Consider the following 20,968-nt stretch of genomic DNA (forward strand, 5'->3'; position numbering starts at 1 on the left):
TTTCATTTTTCACTTAGTTGCATTATAATTCTAGGTTTTGGGGCGCGGGGGGTTGAGTGGGTCGAGCGTTTTGGACTAAATGCAATTCACGGATGGATTTGTAAGAAATTAGTTGCAGTAACCAAGACGGGATGTGACTACTATGTGAATAAGTGTGGAAGTGTTGTTAGAGGAGAGGGAGATTCCCCAAATCTTAATTAAAAGAAAAAAAATAGACTGTACTTTCATATTTTTGTTAGTTTGGAGGGTAACTGTGCATTACACAAGCTTGATTTTGAAACAGTCAGTGAAGCAATACGTCACCCACCATTTCCTAATGTGTGGTTGTGAAAAATAATTTGGACATGGGTGACAATGAACTCCTGATATTGTTTTTGGCAAAATACACAGACATGCCCAATAATACCACTCCTCTTATTGGCAGCATTGTGAGTAAACGCGAAACCTCTCAAAGAATGAGTCTGTGACAACGCAGTCATGCTTGGAGTCCTAAAGAAAAATCAACTAAATCCAATACTATTGAAACTATGAAATCATTTAACATACACTACAAAGTATTAAGATACAACACTAAATGTCAAGTCATTAATAAATCATGGGTTTGGCAAGGTTGTCGGAACGGTTTGTGAAAGGCCCTTTTCTGTTCCAGCAAGACTTTTCCCGAGCAGACACAGCATGGACAATACAGACATGTTTGGCAATTCTGCAAGTCTGAAATTGACATAATCTTCCAAAATATTAAATTCATCCAGAAAAGCTCACACCAATTTTATAACAGCAAGTGTATTAGATTTACAATTTCCATACTGTTGAGCTTTGATTTTGATTTTATTCAAGTTGTTTTGGTTGAGCTGCAAATTGAGACATCAGATGCTCCTCCACAGTATTTCAGAAAATGAGACAGAGATAACTTGCCACTCTATTTATTTTATTTTTACACAAGAGTGAAGACTCACAACGGCATCAAAAATGGAGCCAATCTTTGCAACTTTAATGTAATAAACCAAGTGCCAACCAGCTTGGACAATGGACCAAATGATTTGAACTGATGACTGACAAAGTTTGTTTTCGCTTTACTGAATCTGACTGATTCCCACAGGTCACAATCAGGTGAGTAAATTCGCCACTGAACTATGACTTATGTCGCCACTGAACTATGACTTATGTTCAATTTAATGTAAAAAATATAAAGGAAATGCAATTGTAACAATGGTTACTCACGTCAACATGTAAATTTACTTGGCTCTGACATTATAAGGTGAGGTGACTGCATATATTTTTTGGATTCAGTTATTTCAATTCTTTCTTGGTTGTGTAAAAGTTTTCCCTTCTTAAGTTATGTAGATGTGATTCAGCGAGGACTTTTTCTTCATTAAGTGCATTATCATTTAATATTGCAATACTGTCATTACTGATGACAAAATATCAGTGGGATTACCAAAAAGTTACACAGTAGAATCTCGGCCCTTGAGTCCAGTTGATAATAAAAATATTATAATCGCTCAAAATTAATTTTCTCTTTTTCCAAAACCAAGTCTCAGCGCCCTTTGCACAATGGTCATTGCACCGGACTATTGCAATATTAGTCGTTCGAACTGCTCTAAGTGCTAGAGGACTCTGCATCTTTTTGCACAATTGTTTTTTGTCAATGTCTTTATGTCCCCAAAGTGTTCTGTAAATTGACTGTTTGTTGTACTAGAGCGGCTCCAACTACCGGAGACAAATTCCTTGTGTGTTTTGGACATACTTGGCAAATAAAGATGATTCTGATTCTGAAGTACAGTACATCTGTATAACAAATTTAGCTGTTCCTCTTGTAACAAAGTCATACACAGTGGGCCTGTGTTACTGTGAAATTGCGTGGAAAGTGTTTTTATTTCTACAATAACAGATGGTAAGACTAACATAGCATCAGCAGGAGGTATGAAAAGACGTCATCGGTGCAACCACTCAGTGAAAATAATCTATGCATGGTCACAAGCCTATGACCGGTGACAGATCATTATAAATACTATCGAGTGGAGCTTACTTACCCCACATGGCTGGAAGATGAGGCCATCAACTTCGTGGCTGACCTGGGACGTAAAACTGCCTTCCAGGAGCTGAGAATGTAAAAAGAGTGGAGTTAGGCAAAACTAATACACAAGGTAACTGGAAGCTTTTATTCAGAACATGTGAAATAACATATTTGTAAAGTCAACAATAGTTTGAGAGTACTAACAATATCAGGCCTGGTAACAGTAATAATGGTACTGTCAAGGTAAAGACTTTGACAGGGGCTGTGAGAAAAACTCATCTATAGGGAATTAATCTTTGTAAATGATAAACGTTGATGAATAATTGACAACTGACGCATTGAAGGAATGTATTTCATGTCTTCCATTAACGCTCAATACAGTGGAAGCAGAGAAAGGGAATCTTTGTATTAAGACACTAGCAACCTCAGGGAAAGCCCCGTTATTGTACAACCCCAATTCCAATGAAGTTGGGACGTTGTGTTAAACATAAATAAAAACAGAATACAATGATTTGCAAATCACGTTCAACCTATATTTAATTGAATACACTACAAAGACAGGATATTTAATGTTCAAACTGATAAACTATTGTTTTTAGCAAACAATAATTAACTTTTAATTTTATGGCTGCAACACGTTCCCAAAAAGCTGGGACAGGGTCATGCTTACCACTGTGTTACATCACCTTTTCTTTTAACAGCATTCAATAAACGTTTGGGAACTGAGGACACTAATTGTTGCAGCTTTGTAGGTGGAATTCTTTCCCATTCTTGCTTGATGTACATCTTCAGCTGTTCAACAGTCCGGGGTCTCCGTTATCGTATTTTTACGCTTCATAATGCGCCACACATTTTCAATGGGGGACAGGTCTGGACTGCAGGCAGGCCAGTCTAGTACCCGCACTCTTTTACTACGAAGCCACGCTGTTGTAACACATGCAAAATGTGGTTTGGCATTGTCTTGCTGAAATAAGCAGGGGCGTCCATGAAAAAGACATCGCTTGGATGGCAGCATATGTCTCTCCAAAACCTGTATGTACCTTTCAGCATTAATGGTTCCTTCACAGATGTGTAAGTTACCCATGCCATTGGCACTAACACAGCCCCATACCATCACAGATGCTGGCTTTTGAACTTTGCGTCCATAACAGTCCGGATGGTTCTTTTCCTCTTTGGCCCGGAGAACACGACGTCCACAATTTCCCAAAACAATTTGAAATGTGGACTCGTCGGATCACAGAACACTTTTCCACTTTGCATCAGTGGTCTAAATTCCTTGCAGTTGTACGTTGAGGAACATTGTCCTTAAACTGTTCGACTATTTTCTCACGCAATTGTTCACAAAGAGGTGAACCTCGCGCCATCTTTGCTTGTGAATGATTCAGGGAAGCTCCTTTTATACCCAATAATGGCACCCACCTGTTCCCAATTAGCCTGTTCATCTGTGGGATGTTCCAAACAGGTGTTTGATGAGCATTCCTCAACTTTCTCAGTCTTTTTTGCTACCAGTCCCAGCTTTTTTGGAACGTGTTGCAGCCATTAAATTCTAAAAATATGATTATTTGCTAAAATCAATCAAGTTTATCAGTTTGAGCATTAAATATCTTGTCTTTGTAGTGTATTCAATTAAATATAGGTTGAACATGATTTGTTTATGTGTGCCCTGCAATTGGCTGGCAACCAGTTTAAGGGTGTACCCCACCTCCTGCCCGAGGATAGATGGGATAGGGTCCGGCACTCCCGCGACCGGCTCAGAAATTGGATGGATGGATGATTTGCAAATCATTGTATTCTGTTTTTATTTATGTTTAACACAACGTCCCAACTTCATTGGAATTGGGTTTGTACAATAAAAACACTTTCTGAAACACAGCATAGTGCTATAAAACTACATAAAAGACCATAAAGGCACAACAGTGAACAATAGGAAAAACTGGCGTGTAAAATATTTTCCCAAAAATCTAACTTTTATTTTTAGTGATGTAACGACAGCTGGTCCAATCAGGTGTTTTACTATCGAAGAACGAAAAATGGACATAAATTTCATGGTGATACTGTGTTGGAAATGTTAGGGATGAATCACAAATATAAAACCTGCAGTATGTAGCACAATTAATCTACCAAATAGGGAAACTATTACAAAGCAAATGTAAAAATGTTTCAAGCTTACAGTTTATTTTAGTGGCACAGTAGCCCATGTGGAAACTCTGCTTTTATATGTTCAAAATGGTACCAAAGTTTAGGCAACCAGGAAATGGTCTTGATCAATAAAGAAGAAAAAAATGTGTACATATAACACTAGGTACCATTAATAATCTCCAAGCGACCATAATGATTTAAGGCAGATGGCAACTAGAAGGCACTCAGAGAAGACTCAGGCAAGACAGAGAACTCAGGCAAGGCACCAAACATTTGACCAGAAAATCAGCCCATGTCATCTTGTTTTGTACCTAACCAGGTTTGTCTAAAATAAACATGGATTCCAGATTGCTGGCCACAAGATAATGACCATTAGTATTTTTATTTTTTTGTGTCAACTTTTTGTGAAAAAGTCTAGCATTATAGCCATATAAAATGTTACGTATTATTTGGTTGGCCTGGACTGACCTTCCCATAATGCGTTTAAATGTGGGCCATTGGCTACCATCACCAGCATTTAAAATGTCTCTACCTCTAATGTACCATGCTTAGACCATGTTTAAAGGGCTCCACTTTCACTGTTGATGTGATTTAGTGCCAAAGTGTTGTTTTTGCAGATGCATGTATATGTAATTGATTAATATTCTGAAATGACATTAGGCTCACATCGACAGGCATCTCTCCATTTACTGTGCAGTTGCATTCGCAGGCATTCAATTTATTAGTGATGCATCGAAATTAAAATTCTTGACTGAAACCGAAAACCGACGAGGAACCCAAGGCCGTAAACCAAAAGCCAAAAACACTGAAAGAAATGCCTATGAAAAGTATTAGTCAAATTACATTTATGGCTATGACTGCAGAGCTACCAACCTCAAGAAATTCCCTTGTCTGAATTTCCAGATTTTTAAATTGATGTCAAGAACATTACCGCGAGACAGTTATTGCAGTATATTATGTAATATGATAAAAAATCATTCTGCATACTGTTCAAGTGCACAACATAATAATCACGTTATAATAGTAATCGTTAATAAATTATGGCTTCAATATTTGTTATTTTAATGTATTTACTGCATCAACCTTGTGATGGCGGACGATTCCGGTCCCTGTGTGGCTGTCTAGCTTTATTGTGTATTCCATAGAGTATTTATTATTATTATTTTTTGGAGACACTTATTAATTTGCCTGCTATTTTGCTCTTCAACGTTGGTTACTCTACACTATAATGCGGTTCCAGCCAGACCTATGTCACAAATGTAATGTGTCACACAATCATTTATTTTGGTGTTTTGCGACTTGGTCACAAATAGTAGTACAAATAGTACCAAATTAGCTTAGCTAATTGGTAAGGGTTCATTACTCCTCGTCCTCCCTTTGTGAAAACGATACTTATCAGAAGTGTAGCTTATTTCCCTGCCATGGAGAAAATGATTAGTGACTTATGCTCCGTTGGCAAGCGAACATTCGCCTCTGCGGCTCAGCATTGTATTTAGCTGCATTAGCTGTAGCCTGTAGGTAGCTGGGGCGGCGCAAAATAGCATGCAACAAACATTTCCCCTTAGTAAACAGAACAGCAGAAAGCAGCAAGATTCGGTGATTGTCAAATGTAGACACGCCGTAAATTTTTTGCTTGCATCATAACAACATCCTGTTTTGGTCGTTTTATTTCGGTGACAAAAGTCGGTCCAAAACCGAAAAACGCACTCTTGGGCCATTTTCAGCTGAACATTTCAGTGCATCACTACGATTTATAATGGATTATTATCTATGTTCGGAAAAACGCCTGATTCCAATCTTATTTTATAAAGAATTTCATGAATACAGATGACCCAAATGTGGAAAAAAAGCTTTACATCTCACTTCATTTTTCTTCTTCCAAAAAGATAGCTTTCTCGCACACAGGGACTCAATAACTGAATAATGAACCAAGTAATCAAGACAATAAAACATTAACATAAATTAATCAGTATCGCTCCACTCTTGCACAGCGCTGACATTTCAATCAGGAAGCATCCAGTCATTGAGAAAGCACGTGACTCGTTGGTTTCATCTGATAAAGTGAGACACTTACGATGCAGGAGAAGACAGATTATCATCCATCCTGTCGTTGAACTGACCCAGACAAACTAATAAACTCAGTCACAAGCACCACAAATCATGGCATAATGTAACCACATTTGGATTTAATGCATTTGTGACAAATCACGCTGTTTCCTATCAAATATGAGGCTGAGGTTCTATGATGACAGGCTTACTCTAATGGGAAGCACAGAAATCAATGTGAGAAAAATGATGCAAAAAATTAGAAGCTTTAAAGACATTTTTAGATACACCAAATACTGCAGCAATGTGTCACGAGGGCAGACAGAAAAATTTATTTCATTTATATTTAAGAAAAATAAAGAGTAAACTGCTACTAAAATATGCTTGCAGTCTTTTGTATTTGTTAAAGAAAATAAAGCCACGCCAGTGCTCTTGAGAGGGATGAATGAGTCACAACTGATCACACCAAACTTGACAATCATGCTGACATGGAGAAGGCAGAGAGTCAGACTAAAAGAAATGGTGTCTTTATGCGGGAATGGCTAGTGGGTGTTAAGATCTAGGAGTTCCATTTCACTTCTCTTGCCATTTTAGCATACCCACCCACCACTTTCACTCAGCATGGTGAACTTAGATGGATAGAAGAGCAGAAATAAGACTTTCACTCAAACACCCACCTTCTGTAAGGAAGTACCTTGAAGTGATTAAGTGCACAAGGGGGCAGTGGAACTGTTTCAGGTTAAAGCTCTTTGGGAAGGAAACAAAGCAGTGCATATGTTACAGAAGGGGTGTGTGGGTGGAGTTGAAACGAAATAAAGACCTTTAAGAAATCAAGCTTTCATCGCACACTTCAGGGCACACAAGGTGGGACGACTGAGGCACTGGAAGTGGGGAGGAATCTAACACAAAGGGCCTTATTTACTAAAGGTTTGTGAGTGCAAAAACAGGCAACTGTCTGAAAGGCAGGTGCAAACCAGAACGCACGGCGGTGCCAGGATATCTCAGGCAAAATGAAAGGCAATGGGGACAAATTTTTCTCGTGTAAACATTCTGAAATTCCAGAAACAAAAAAAGTTAAGACACATATCGTCAATTCAGCAATGCAATTTTGGAGCTTCTGAATGAGCTAAAGCTACGGTCATACTATGTTCCGAGTAGCCACGGCTGCCCCATTTCAGGACACGGTAGACAAAACAGGATGGCCTTGAGACAAAATAGGGGGACGGGATGGGAAAACCTGCCAGGCCGTGATTGCCGTGGATGCCCGGCGAGATGTCTATACTATCAAAACATTTGTCATGCCATTCACAGTGCAGATCTAGTTGGCGGAAATAAAACGGGGTGAACAGTGAACCAATTTACCCAAATAACAGCATGTAACAGGCCATAACACAACTTGGAGGTGTTCCGTAGTGGGACAGCATAATCATTCGCCCAGCATCTGACACTTGTTGCCTACAACTATTCTAACGCTAAGTCATTTACTTGATTTACCGCTGTGGGATGCTGCTTTATAAAACGTAATGTTGTATTTGTGTGCTGAGAGTGAGAGAGAGAGAGAGAGAGAGAGAGAGAGAGAGAGAGAGAGAGAGAGAGAGAGAGAGAGAGAGAGAGAGAGAGAGAGAGAGAGAGAGAGAAAGAAAGAGAGAGAGCGAGAGCAAGAGAGAGAGACAGAGAGAGACTCATTCTCTGAAAGGGCGAACAAGCACACTTTTGGTACAAGAGCTGAATTAGTGTTGGTAATAAATTATTATCAAACATTTATTGTGCAACAGTGTACATGTGCACCGCTGCATTGATGTTGACTCTGAAGCAGGGCCACGCAAGGATCTTCATTTGGCCCTAGCGGGTCAACAAACGTGCTCCAAAGCTGCCTTGCGTCCACCTTCCATTCGTAGAACGCCATCATAACGTGACGGTTTGTTTATCACACACCGTGAGACGGTAGACGTTAGCAAGACAAAAATATGGAGAAACAAAATAACCAACATCCCACAGCGGACTACGTTTTGGACAGTACAGTAATGCAGTGGCCGCCGTGAACAGAGTAAACGTTGGCTCGGACTGGCCATATCACAGACGAAAAATTCCTTTAAACTGTCCCGTCATTTGCTGGTAGCAATTGGTGCTCGGCTCTCTCCCAAGGCAGTTTTTCCGATGTTCTGTCCTAAGTTTACTGTAATTTTACAGAGGATGGGCAGATACAGCTAATGCCTACATAACTGGGACACGTTAAATCAAAACAAAACATGGCTTTTATGAGTTTTCTGGCTTCCAGCAAATTATCCGCAGCGATAAATTTCTTGTCTGTAAGTTAGCAATATGTTTGCCTCTTCCATTAACACTTCCAATTCCATCACTGCTTACATCATTTTGCACTTGCAGTTCTTTCCAAAAATTTTCCATGGTGAGAACCTACCAAAAGCACAAAACCGTCTTTTAAGGAAAGTGATCCCTAGTTTATCGTGAGGCTTAGGTTCCGGACCAACCCCGCAATTGACGAATTCCGCAATGTAGCAGCCATGTTTTTTTTCCTCACCACTTTTACCACTTCTCTGTTGCCAACAGTGTGCGCAATCTGTTAGAGTGAGTGAGGAACATACAATTTAATGCCTGCTATTTGTGTCTTGGTAAAAGATCACAATCTTAGTACATCACGTACAACGTGCCCACCAACAGCACGCGCAATCTGTTAGAGTGAACAATTAAGCAATTTAGTGCTCGCTGTTTGGGACATTAATAAATCAGGCCCTAAGAGAATGTCACTGAATTTTGTCCATGACTAATGTCAGTCCCCATTTTATGATTGGTCTCACACAAAAAAAAACCATTGAATATGTATGACTCAGCTAAAGAAGACAGAAGATTGTTGATCACATATATGTCATTCACCTTCAGTATTAGTCTCTCCTCACACAGATTTTTAATAGCCAATCAAAGCAGGATAATTCCATAAAACTCCCCTCCTCCCCTCCTTACACACAGAGTGTAATGCAGGATGCAGACAATGAGGATCTAATATCAAGGCTCATTTTCTATGCACTTGAATCACACACTTTGACTGATACTACGCACTTTCCGTTCCTTGTGTCCTTGCGTTGTCTGTCTTCTGCTCGGGGGAGGCTTGTGCGTGGGGGGTTGAATCAAAGGCGGATAGGATGGATTGATATTCTAGTCAAGCTACAGGGCTGTTGTTGTTTTATTGTGAATTGCCCTGCAAATCCAGTGTATAGTTGTCCATTAAATAAAAAGCCCACATCACAGTGTGTATGCAGGGTTGCCCAACCGCTGGCTGGTTTGGGAGTTAAACTCTGTTATACAGTCTGTAAAAGTTGGTAGCTGTTTCCTTTTATACATCAAGGTAGTTTCAGAACTAATACAGCAGATACATTCTTGCCCACCAATTCTTGTGTCAGGAAAGACAGAAAGAGAGACGTGCAGAATGGGAATGATAAATCCATAATGGATATTGTTAAAGTATAGCAGCCGTTGGTGAGGAGAGATGGAGTATTCACCTTTCTCCCCAGTGAATGCAAAATGTTATGTCCATGCTTCATTCGTTCCATCATGTCCTTCTGTGAGTGGGTGCAGATATTGGATTCAGGTGAAGAGGAGCGTTTGTTATAGGACGGTAAGGTCTTGCCACAGGTCTTTCTTTTTCATCTTCTACAGCAAAAGACTTGACGGCAGAAGTGTGAGGTCACTGAGGCGCAAGGAAGCTGCAGACAGATAGCACTCAGGTAATGAGACAGACCGGAGAGGGGTAATCAATGTCTTTTAGCTTTGCCACTACAAACCACCATCTTTGCAGAAGAAAAAGAGGACTGACTCCCGGGTGACAACATAATCGTAAGCTGACACAACAGGAAGACAGGGTGGAAAGTGTCCAAAGCAAATTCATACTAGCCTGGTGACATGTTTAGATTGTGTTTCCTTATATCTATAATAAATGGATCTGGGTAAAACGTAGCCTGAAAGATACTACATAAACACGCACAATGTCATCTGATTAGACGATGATTTATGCATCTAATTTAACATATTGGTTAAAAATGTCTTAAAATCAGATTAAATGAAAGTTGCTCTATAACCTCCTATTCTGAGCTAATGTGAGGTCACGAAGCATGGATTCATACACATTCATTGCATAATTCAGTTGTGATTTAGGAACTATTTTGCAAATAACCAAAATCCGCGAATAATTTATGTTCATTATAATTTCCATGACTGTGCATGCAGCGTGAATAAGCAGTAAAGTACCACCAATAAGCAGTTTACGCATATACGTGGGGTCTAGTGTATGTTGTTGTTTTGTCTCTCTCACACACAGCTTTTAAGGTTAAAACTTCTGAAATAGACTGCAATATTACAAAAGTATCACGAAAAATTATTTTCAGATCCCTATCCTAAAACAATCTTGGTTGAAAAAAAGTAGTTCCAGATAAGGACAATATTTCACCCATGTACTCCTGGGATGAGCTGGCACTAAACGGTCTTATTATACAAACATGGGTTATTTAATAGCATGGTTTTTTTTTGTAGTTATTATATTTAATTAATAATGATAAATGAAGTTATTGAAGACAGATTAATGTCACATTTTTATGGGGCTATTTCTAATGACAAAGTATTTCATTATTAAAACCAAATACGCGATAAGTCTCTTTAAATTACTTATTCACATGGACAATATCATGATTAACCTTTGGGTGAATGTGCTGTATAACTAAAACCATTCATTTAGAAAATATTAGGGCTGAGATGAAAAGAAGACATGAAGGTTGCTCAGTCTTCTTATGAGCTGTTGGAAAACAAATTAATGGCTAGATAGATAGATAAGACTTGTATTCATTTAAAAAGGCATACATGTGCAGTTACCACACAGAGCATAATTAAAACATAACTTGGAGTGGGTTAAGGGTGCCAAAAGAGATTTTCAATAACCAAAGAAAAGAGCGCTTACGACTATATAACAAAATCATATAACAATAAGACAACTGAGTAAGTTGTGGTTTAATTTTGCTTAAGTTTTTCGATCTGCTAAGACTAAAATATGATGTAATGTAAGCTGACAAACATTTCAACATATTAGATATGCAGACTTCCGACAATTTTAACGGGAAAATAATTCCAGGAATATTTTAGAAGCTTAGAAGTCCCACAACCCCCCACCCCACCCTCTTTCGAATGGAATGGATGCTCAAAGTTTCCTTAGAAGTATTTAGCTTTTTGCACTTTTGTTTTTAATACAGATCACTGAGAAACCAGACAAGATTATATGGAACTGACTGAACAACCTATTTGTGTTTGAGTACAATAAACAGTAACAATAAAAAACAACAACAACAAGTCATCACTACACCCTCAGCATCACTTTCATTCTGCTACAAATTTGTGTTTATCTTTCCAAAACTTCTATTTGTCAGCAGAGTCTCCTTATCACATGGGCATGAACAGCACTTTGTGTAAATAAAACCCCATAACAGCCATTGAATTAGCTTACTTGCAACAGATGGGTTACGAGTGATGGTGGTAGCACAGCTAGACAATAAACTCGGGATGATCAAAATCTTTTCCAAAGATGCAGTTTAGAAAGCATGTACAACCAGACCAGATGGTGAGTCAGTATTTCACAGCAACAAACAACAGAGGCAGTAAGACTATAAATGACATAAAAAGCTTTGACAAACTCTGAACAACAACAACAACAAAAAAACTATAATGCCCCCTTCCCACTGCATGATACCTACTTGGCTCACAAGGGCACAATTTCTACTACTTCGTCAGTCTGGGTTCCAAGCATGTCTAACCAAACTGTAACAACAAAGCTGACTCTGTTTCTGTGTCTACAGTATACACACTACAGTCTCCATTTGGCTGCAGTGCTCAGCTGTTCCGCTACACACAATATTGGTCTCCCAACACAGATACAGTGGGGCAAAAAAAGTCTTTAGCCACCAATTGTGCAAGTTTTCCCACTTAAAAAGATGAGAGAGGACTGTAATTTTCATCATAGGTATATCTCACATATGAGAGACAACATGAGAAAAAAGCATCCAGAAAATCACATTTTCTGATTTTTAAAGAATTTATTAGCAAATTATGGTGGAAAATAAGTATTTGGTCAATAACAAAATCTCAATACTTTGTTATATACCCTTTGTTGGCAATGACAGAGGTCAAACGTTTTCTGTAAGTCTTCACAAGGTTTTCACACACTGTTGGTGGTATTTTGGCCCATTCCTCCATGCAGATCTCCTCTAGAGCAGTGATGTTTTGGGGCTGTCGCTGGGCAACACAGACTTACAACTCCCTCCAAAGATTTTCTATGGGATTGAGATATGGAGACTGGCTCGGCCACTCCAGGACCTTGAAATGCTTCTTTCGAAGCCACTCCTTCATTGCTCGGGCGGTGTGTTTGGGATCGTCATGCTGAAAGACCCAGCCACGTTTCATATTCAATGCCCTTGCTGATGGAAGGAGGTTTTCACACAAAATCCCACGATACATGGCCCCATTCATTTTTTACACAGATCAGTCATCCTGGTCCCTTTGCAGAAAACCCTCCACCCCCATGCTTCACAGTAGGTATGGTGTTCTTTGGATGCAACTCAGCATTCTTTCTTGTCCAAACACGACAAGTTGAGTTTTTATCAATCTAGATTTCTGGATCATCCAAATGCTCTAGCAAACTTCAGACGGGCCTGGACATGTACTGACTTAAGCAGGGGGACACGTCTGGCACTGCAGGATTTGAGCCCCTGGTGGCGCAATGTGTTACTGATGGTTGCCATTGTTACTTTGGTCCAAGCTCTCTGCAGGTCATTCACTAGGTGCCCCCCGTGTGGTTCTGGGATTTTTGCTCCCCATTCTCCATCTTCCGTGGAGCCCCAGATCGAGGGAGATTATCAGTGGTCTTGTATGTCTTCCATTTTCTAATAATCCCACAGTTCAGTTCTTCACACCAAGCTGCTTACCTATAGCAGATTCAGTCTTCCCAGCCTGGTGCAAGTCTACAATTTTGTTTCTGGTGTCCTTTGAAAGCCCTCTGGTCTTGGCCATAGTGGAGTTTGCAGTGTGACTGTTTAAGGTTGTGGACAGGTGTCTTTTATACTGATAACGAGTTCAAACAGGTGCCATTAATACAGGTAACGAGTGGAGGACAGAGGAGCTTCTTAAAGAAGAAGTTACAGGTCTGTGAGAGCCAGAAATCTTGCTTGTTTGTAGGAGACCAAATACCTATTTTCCACCATAATTTGCTCATAAATTCTTTAAAAATCAGATATTGTGATTTTCTGGATATTTTGTTTCTCATTTTGTCTACCATAGGTGAGGTATACCTATGATGACTATTACAGGCGTTTGTCATCCTTTTAAGTGGGAGAACTTGCACAATTGGTGGCTAACTACTTTTTTTGCCCCACAGTACACACAAGTGCCATGAAAAAGTAGTTGCCCCCTTCTCAAATTCTTTTTTTTTTGTGTGCATAGTTTCCCCACTTTAATGTTTGAGATCATCAAACAAATGTAAATATCATACACAAAGATAACCGAAGTAAACATAAAATGCAGTTTTTAAATGGTGATTTTATTGCTTAAGGAGAAAAAAAAAACTATTCAAAGCTACCTGGCCCTGTGTGAAAATGTAATGGCCCCCTAAACTTAACTCGTTGGGCCACCCTCAGCAGCAACAACTGAAATCAAGCATTTCCTAGAACTGGCAATGAGTCTTTCATCTCTCTGTGGCTATTTTGGCCCACTCCACCTTACATAATTGTTTTAATTCAGCAACACTGGAGGGTTTGTAAGCATTAACAGCCTTTTTAAGGTAATTTCAATTGGATTCAAGTCCGGACTTTGACGAGACCACTCCAAAACCTTCATTTTGTTTTTTTAAGCCATTCAGAAGTTGACTTGCCAGTGTTTTCGATCATTGTCCTGCTGCAGAAGCCATGTACGCTTCAGCGTGAAGTCACGCACTGATAGCCAAACATTCGCTTTCAGGATTTTCTGGTAAAGAGCAGAATTAATGGTTCCATCAATCACAGCAAGTTGTCCAGGTCCTGAAGCGGCAAAAGCAACCCCAGACCATCTTACGACCACCACCATGTTTGAGTGTTGCTATGAAGTTTAACCTTAACTGAGGCAAGGGAGGCCTGCAGTTCTTTAGATGTTGTCCTGGGATCCTTTGTGACCGGGATAAGTTGTTGCTGTGCTCTTGGGGTAATTTTTGTAGACCGGCCACTCCTGGAAAGCTTCACCAGTGTTCCATGTTTTCTCAATTTGTGGATAATGGCTCTCACCGTTGTTCGCTGGAGTCCTGAAGCGTCAAATTACTTTATTTCTCATCTGTTCTTGAATTTCTTTTTGATATCTTTTCTTCTTTATTTTGTCAGGCAGGTTCTATTTAAAGTGATTTCCTAATTGAACAAGTATGGCGGTAATCTGTGGTCAGTGAAAATGAAATCAGATTTCCATAAAAATGTGATTAGCCACTGTTGATTTATGATGAAAGAAGGGGGCAAATACTTTTTCACTACACTGTAAATGCAAAAGACCCTCGTTGTCGTTTAGTTCTGACTGATGTCTTAAATGTTTTTTAGCAGTTTCCAGCTGTAGTATTTCAAAGTGGAAAACTGACAAGCTTTAAACTATGGCAAGAAGATCTGAGCCACTGGTGCTTTCCAGGGGAAAAAGCCGCACCTAGTCCAACCAAGAGTGCAGTGAGCAACCTTCAGAGTCAGCCACCATACCAAAAATACCCCAACATTTGGACTTTGGCGGTGCTTAATCTCAAAGACCACAGTGGCAGTTTCCTCTCAGGATAAAAGTGGGCCAAACGATGGCAGAAAAACACCCCCAAAAGAAAAATAGCGCAACGTGGTTCTTTCACTGTGGGGCTGCTTTCAGATTTCTCCAGTGGCTACCAGCATATTTTTTCTCAGCCAACTCCATTCAAACCCTCAAAATTTGTCATGGCTTTGCAAATGTGGAAAACCTGAATGCCAGATGGGTATAAAATAATTATGTGATTGGAGGAAGCAAATATGGAGTAATTTGGAAGGGAAATGAGGACGTTAATGTCCAAGTGTCAGCCATGAAACACATCAACCTAGCAACAGACAAAGGACAGCACACAACTTCAGCCTGTGACGGAAATGCCCCCCAACAGGAATCTGCAGTCAACCTATTATAAAGTGGAGGATTGTGCTACTATGAATGAGAGTCAGATACCAGTTCCCCTACATTAACATCCCACATAACAGAGATATGACTGTATGGGGACCAGATGGTCACTGACCAACACGATAGAACTGATGAAGCTCCAGTGACTTAAATAGTCTGATCAACATCCTAAAGGCAGGGAGGTACATGACCCCTAATATCATAATACAGATAACAAAACCATTCATAGTTACATGTTTAAATGGCCAAAAGCTTAAATATCAGTGTTGGGACAGCAAGAGATGCTTGTAAAATTGTATCCAATCCATAAACCCTGATCATTACATGAAGAGCGCAGGGCCAAGGTTTCCAATTGATCACTGACATGACACAAACTAATAAAAGAGCCCTTCAATGAATTCTAGACTTTAACTTGGCTACTTTTTCAATATTGTTTGACATAAATGTAATGATATGGTTTCAGGTTTATTACTATTGACACCATAATCAGGTGTTGTACAAGACTAATTATGATAACAACATAATAAAAGTCAGGCTAAACAACACTACAAACAACTACAGTGGTGCCTTGACTTACAAGTTTAATTTCTTCTGTGACCAAGCTCAAAAGTGAAATCCCTCCCATCTCAAATTAACTTTCCCCATTGAAATGAATGGAAATGCCATGAATAAAGAAAAATAGCACTGTATTGTAAAATGTAAATATAGAAACAAAAAAGGAGAATGTAAAGAAACAAACTGGTTTCATTTAGTGTAATTAAGCCGAAGGTCTCACATAACACACGCACGCACGCGCGCACACACATATATTGTGATAATTACTATTCAGTCAGTCAGTCTTTGATTCCAACTCCTAAAACAGTTCACTTACAAACTGACTGGCAGTGCCACTCATAATTTAACAATTACTGGTATTAAAACGCTATTGTAAAATGCTCTCCTTGCCTGAACTCTTGAAAAGCATCAAAATGTTTTTCCAAGTTGAGTAGTAACACAGCTTAAAGTGCAAAGAGGTTTAGAATCTGCTTTCAGGCCAACAACAATTCCTATCCTGCCATCAAACGCAACCAACACACCTCTTGTGGACCTTGAGTTTTAGATATTCTCCTCCCAGGAACAACTCCCATAGCCCCTCCCAAGGGAAATTCTCTTAACATCTATACAGCATCACCTCCAAAGTGTGGTAAAAAGTCATTTAGACGTGGTTACTCTTGGCAAGCTCAATACCCACACTGCCCATTGACCATTTAGTTTGTTGACGAAAAGCTTTAAGCAAAGCAAAGCAAATTCATTTATATAGCGCATTTCATACACAAGGTAACTCAATGTGCTTTACATGATTAAAAGCATTTAAACACAAAGAAAAAAAACAGCTTATAAACATTTAAAACAAAGAAAAAAATAAAAATACAAATAAAACAGCGTACAGTCCAAGAAATATCATTTAAAAGTGGAAACGTTCTAAAAAGCATTGGAAAAACCTGGACTTAAAAACACTTGGGGCTGATGTCACTTCTGTTGGCAATTTATTCCATTTGTTTGCAGCATAACAGCTAAATGCTGCTTCACCATGTTTGCTTTGGACTCTGTGCTCCACTATTTGACCTGAGTCTGTTGATCTCAGAGCCCTACTGGGTATAGATTCTATTAGCATTTCATTCATGTATTCAGGACCTAAACCGTTTAGTGATTTATAGACCAGTAGCAGAACTTTAAAATATATTCTAAAGCTGACTGGAAGCCAGTCTAAAGACTTTAGAATTGGAGTAATATGCTCTGGCCTCTTTGTTCTGGTCAGAACCCGAGCTGCAGCATTCTGAATAAGCTGCATCTGTTTAATGCTCTTTTTAGGGAGTCCAGTCAGAAGACCATTACAATAGTCAAGTCTACTTGAGATAAAAGCTTTAAAGGAGTTTACCTCTCTCTTCCCCCCGAGGTTAAACTAATAAATGTTTTTCCAAACTCAATTGCCCTCTAAGGTCTGTCCATTTTCATGTGGTACGAACAGCATTTAAAACATAACCATTATACTTCACAAGGTCAAATTTTGTCAATGCAACCAGCAATGCAGGGACGCAGATGGCTACAACATATCCCACCAGGAAACTTCGGATTGGTTCTAACACTTTATATGAACTGTAAAAGTTGTTCAACAAAGCAATCAACTACAATGAAACTGCTGACGAATGAATGAATCTATAGTACCTTATAAATACAGCAGTTTGGCCAATGCTGAGTTAGAGTACTGTTACAATTGCATACAATTTGAATCTTATCCATATAAAACTGACCTGATTAGACAAGATTAAAATGGTTCATTCTTTCTCTCTCTTTCTTTTCATATTTTATTATTTAGATCTACAAAAGTTTGGAAATGTCCTCAATTTAGACAGACACTTGGATTTTGGCCTAAAATAAGAGCACTCATTTAAAATCTAATTATGTTCAAAACTATTTAAAACAATATGTTAGTACCTGAGGCAGAATAAACCTCTCTCCTATGCCGTGTCCTTGGATACTAATTGTTGAAACATCACCTAGTTTCTCACAACTACAAGCAAATAAAGGAAAGAGCCTCAGGTACAGGAGGTTTATTAAAAATATTCAAAACACTACTTTATTGACATTGGCAGATTTTCACCATGTTATCTCCCAAGAACCTTAGATACACTTTTGAATTCCAACTCTACTTTTCATGTTTTACAAAAGCTTACAGTATTTACATTTACTGTTCTACTGTTATTATACTAATGTATTAAATGCAACATGTAATTGCATGTATATGAGCAGAACCAAGTTCTGATTGATGATTGGTTGTCACTAGTCACGAAATAAAAACATATTTACCTTGCGTGATGCCTGAATGTCGAAGAATGGCTTATTTCGGACACTGAAGGGCTCCCTTGTTTTGTCAATCTGTCCTGTCTTCATCTTTTCCATCCGTGGAGAAATTATCTCTTTTTCGATGCATAACAACCGGATATTGAAATCACATTGGCCTACAGGTTGTCCCTGAAACAAACAAAGACAAAGTGAATCTTACATAAATAAAAATAAGTACACAAAAATAATAAACACAAAAATTGCAGGTCACATCAAATTAACAATGGGAACATATTGACAGAAATACTGTACAATGTGAACTACAAAAAATAATTTGCTGTTGGTTCTTCATCGTTGAAATAATTTTCAGGGTTAACTTGACAGTGACATCAACAAACAGGACAGTGAAATCCAATATGCTTTGTTACTATGACAACATGTTCCTTTCCGCAATGACTACACATGGCGGTACCTGCTAAGCACCATAGACCTGAGCCATCTCTACCTTTCAAAGTGCTGCTAAGCAGCTACAGTATAGGGCCATCAAGGTCATTTTATATTATGACTTTCTGGTTGTGTCTTACAGGGACCACCTTTTAGTTCTTCGATACGGTACAGGAAATGCGACACAGATTAAAATTACGATTTTGATTTAAATGTACTGTGAAATTGGCTGTAGAGTGAAATTTTAGGATGAACCTTATATACACTGGAACTTTTACATCTGGAACTTTACCTTCTCTAAACGTTTGAATGCACATGTACTTCTTGCACAACCTGCTGTTCTCGGATAAGAAACTGAACGGCAAAATTCACAATAGGTGGTTGATTCATCCACGCAGACCTCTGCTTTGGCACAACTCTTTCAGGCAGCATTATTGGGCTCAATACAATGCTGGCATAATAACAGCAGTTCAGAACATTCAGTGCTCCTAGTCCATTAAAAAACACAGAAAAATAATCTTTTTTTTTTTTTTTTTTAATAAAAGGAAATTCAGTCAAATACCCAATAAATTGTTGTTTTAGCGTGTATCCATCTATATTGTTACGAAGATATTGACATTACCCGTGTGTTATTTGGAGTTTTCTTAAGTAGTATATGTGGTTGATGTAATATACACAGACTACCGTATGTATTTAAAGCATACACTGTATCAATATTTAAAGAATATTAAGCAACCACCATATTTGGTTGCTACCTAAATAAGTTGTATTTGGTAGCAACTAATAAGAAAACATAAAATTACTTACAAGTTGTGTATATCTGTATGCATCACTGAATAAACTCTTACCATGTCTTGTGCGTAATGTTTTCATGGTGTGATGTTTTATACTGTACTTCTTAGTAAGTAACTGTCTGTTTAAAAAGCTCAATCTAAATAAAGCTGCACTCGACTATTTACAGGGGCCATGGGCTCGATATTCGCCAATCTATATCAGGACACAGCGAGCAGGACGGTCGCGGGTCTTGGTTGTATTAGTATTCTGCCTGGTACCTGCAGAAAAGGACAGCACTCAAGGGATTTTGAGGTAATCATTGGATAGGGGACGAGGAAAGGGATATTTGTTGACTCTGCAAGCGGAGGTGGGTGGGTAATAATTATTTCGAATTAGATGTAATAATTTGATGGGCTGTCTGGTGAGGCAGTCTCATGTTTATTAATAACTACATAAAATAAATGTTAAATATAAGGACACAAGGTAACAAGGCTGGTTGATATCCATCCATCAATCCATTTTCTGAACCGCTGATATGAAATTCATGTACCGCGATATGTCTTTCGTCTGTTATTTCGGATGTCGATAAAAATGGCAAATCATCCTCAGAGCTTGTATCGTGTCCCACACATTCAGCACCATCTGTCAGCCGTGTCACTGGGACCGTGCAAGATGTAAGTGTGGATGATTCAAGGCGTGTGCTATCCATGCCTGAGCAACACAAAAACGCAGCAGACTGTTCTTCAAACACTGCAGAAATTAAAGAATTCTTCGAATAATTAATAGTTGCAATCTTATAAATGAACAAAACCCTTATAACCCAATGAACATAAAAAAAATAAAAATAAAAAAATAAAACTTACTGTATTTGTATAGCTTGGCGGCGATGGGGCGGCCGGCTGGGTCTCACTCGGTTAAAACCCAGAAATGTATTTTTAGGTTTTTGTGGAAGCTTATGTGCTGAATTGATTGTGGATAAATTACAAAACGACAGAGGCAGAATTGACTGTACTATTCTGCAGCAACCAGCACAGGCGCTGTTGATTCAGTCGCAAGTCTCAAGAACTTCTCTACGTTGCATGACAAAATTGAAACAGGAGTTCAGAACATTCCGTTATATCCCTAATCCAAATATTTCAACTATTTAGGGTTACTTTGCTTCTAGTTTTTCAGCTTTCATACGAGTGCCCAATTATGCTTTGTTGTACCCAAAATAATTCAACCCCCTTTGCAAATGGCAAAATTGAAAAACTTTCAATTAGAGTCAATGAATCAACAACTAATCGATTATGAAATCTATCGTCAACTATTTTGAAAATCGATTCATCATTTAAAGCTACTGTTTAACTGAAAAAAAATCAAATCCTCAGAATTTTAGCCTTTCAACATTAAATAATCTCCGATTTCTGTAGTCCACCATGAAAGCATGTTTAATCAAAATAAGTCATTTGCAAACATCTGCTTTTACTTTGGAAAAGAGTGATCAACATTTTTGCCTATTTTCTGACATTTTACAGACCAAACAAGGAATTGAATTAT

At 38.7% G+C, this 20,968-nt stretch overlaps 1 protein-coding gene across 1 annotated transcript in view; it reads right to left on the reverse strand.

Annotated features, from left to right (window-relative positions):
* The window catches only part of rngtt (RNA guanylyltransferase and 5'-phosphatase), an 81,483-nt gene that overhangs the window by 25,534 nt on the left and 34,981 nt on the right, over positions 1–20,968 (reverse strand). The window contains exons 11-12 of the mRNA XM_061705087.1: positions 18,236–18,400; positions 2,034–2,102 (exon numbers count right to left, since the gene is read on the reverse strand). Coding sequence (XP_061561071.1) covers positions 2,034–2,102; positions 18,236–18,400 — 234 coding nt within the window. The remainder of the gene's footprint in view (positions 1–2,033; positions 2,103–18,235; positions 18,401–20,968) is intronic.

This window comes from Phycodurus eques, chromosome 18 (assembly GCF_024500275.1).
Source record: "Phycodurus eques isolate BA_2022a chromosome 18, UOR_Pequ_1.1, whole genome shotgun sequence".
Taxonomy (NCBI): domain Eukaryota; kingdom Metazoa; phylum Chordata; class Actinopteri; order Syngnathiformes; family Syngnathidae; genus Phycodurus; species Phycodurus eques.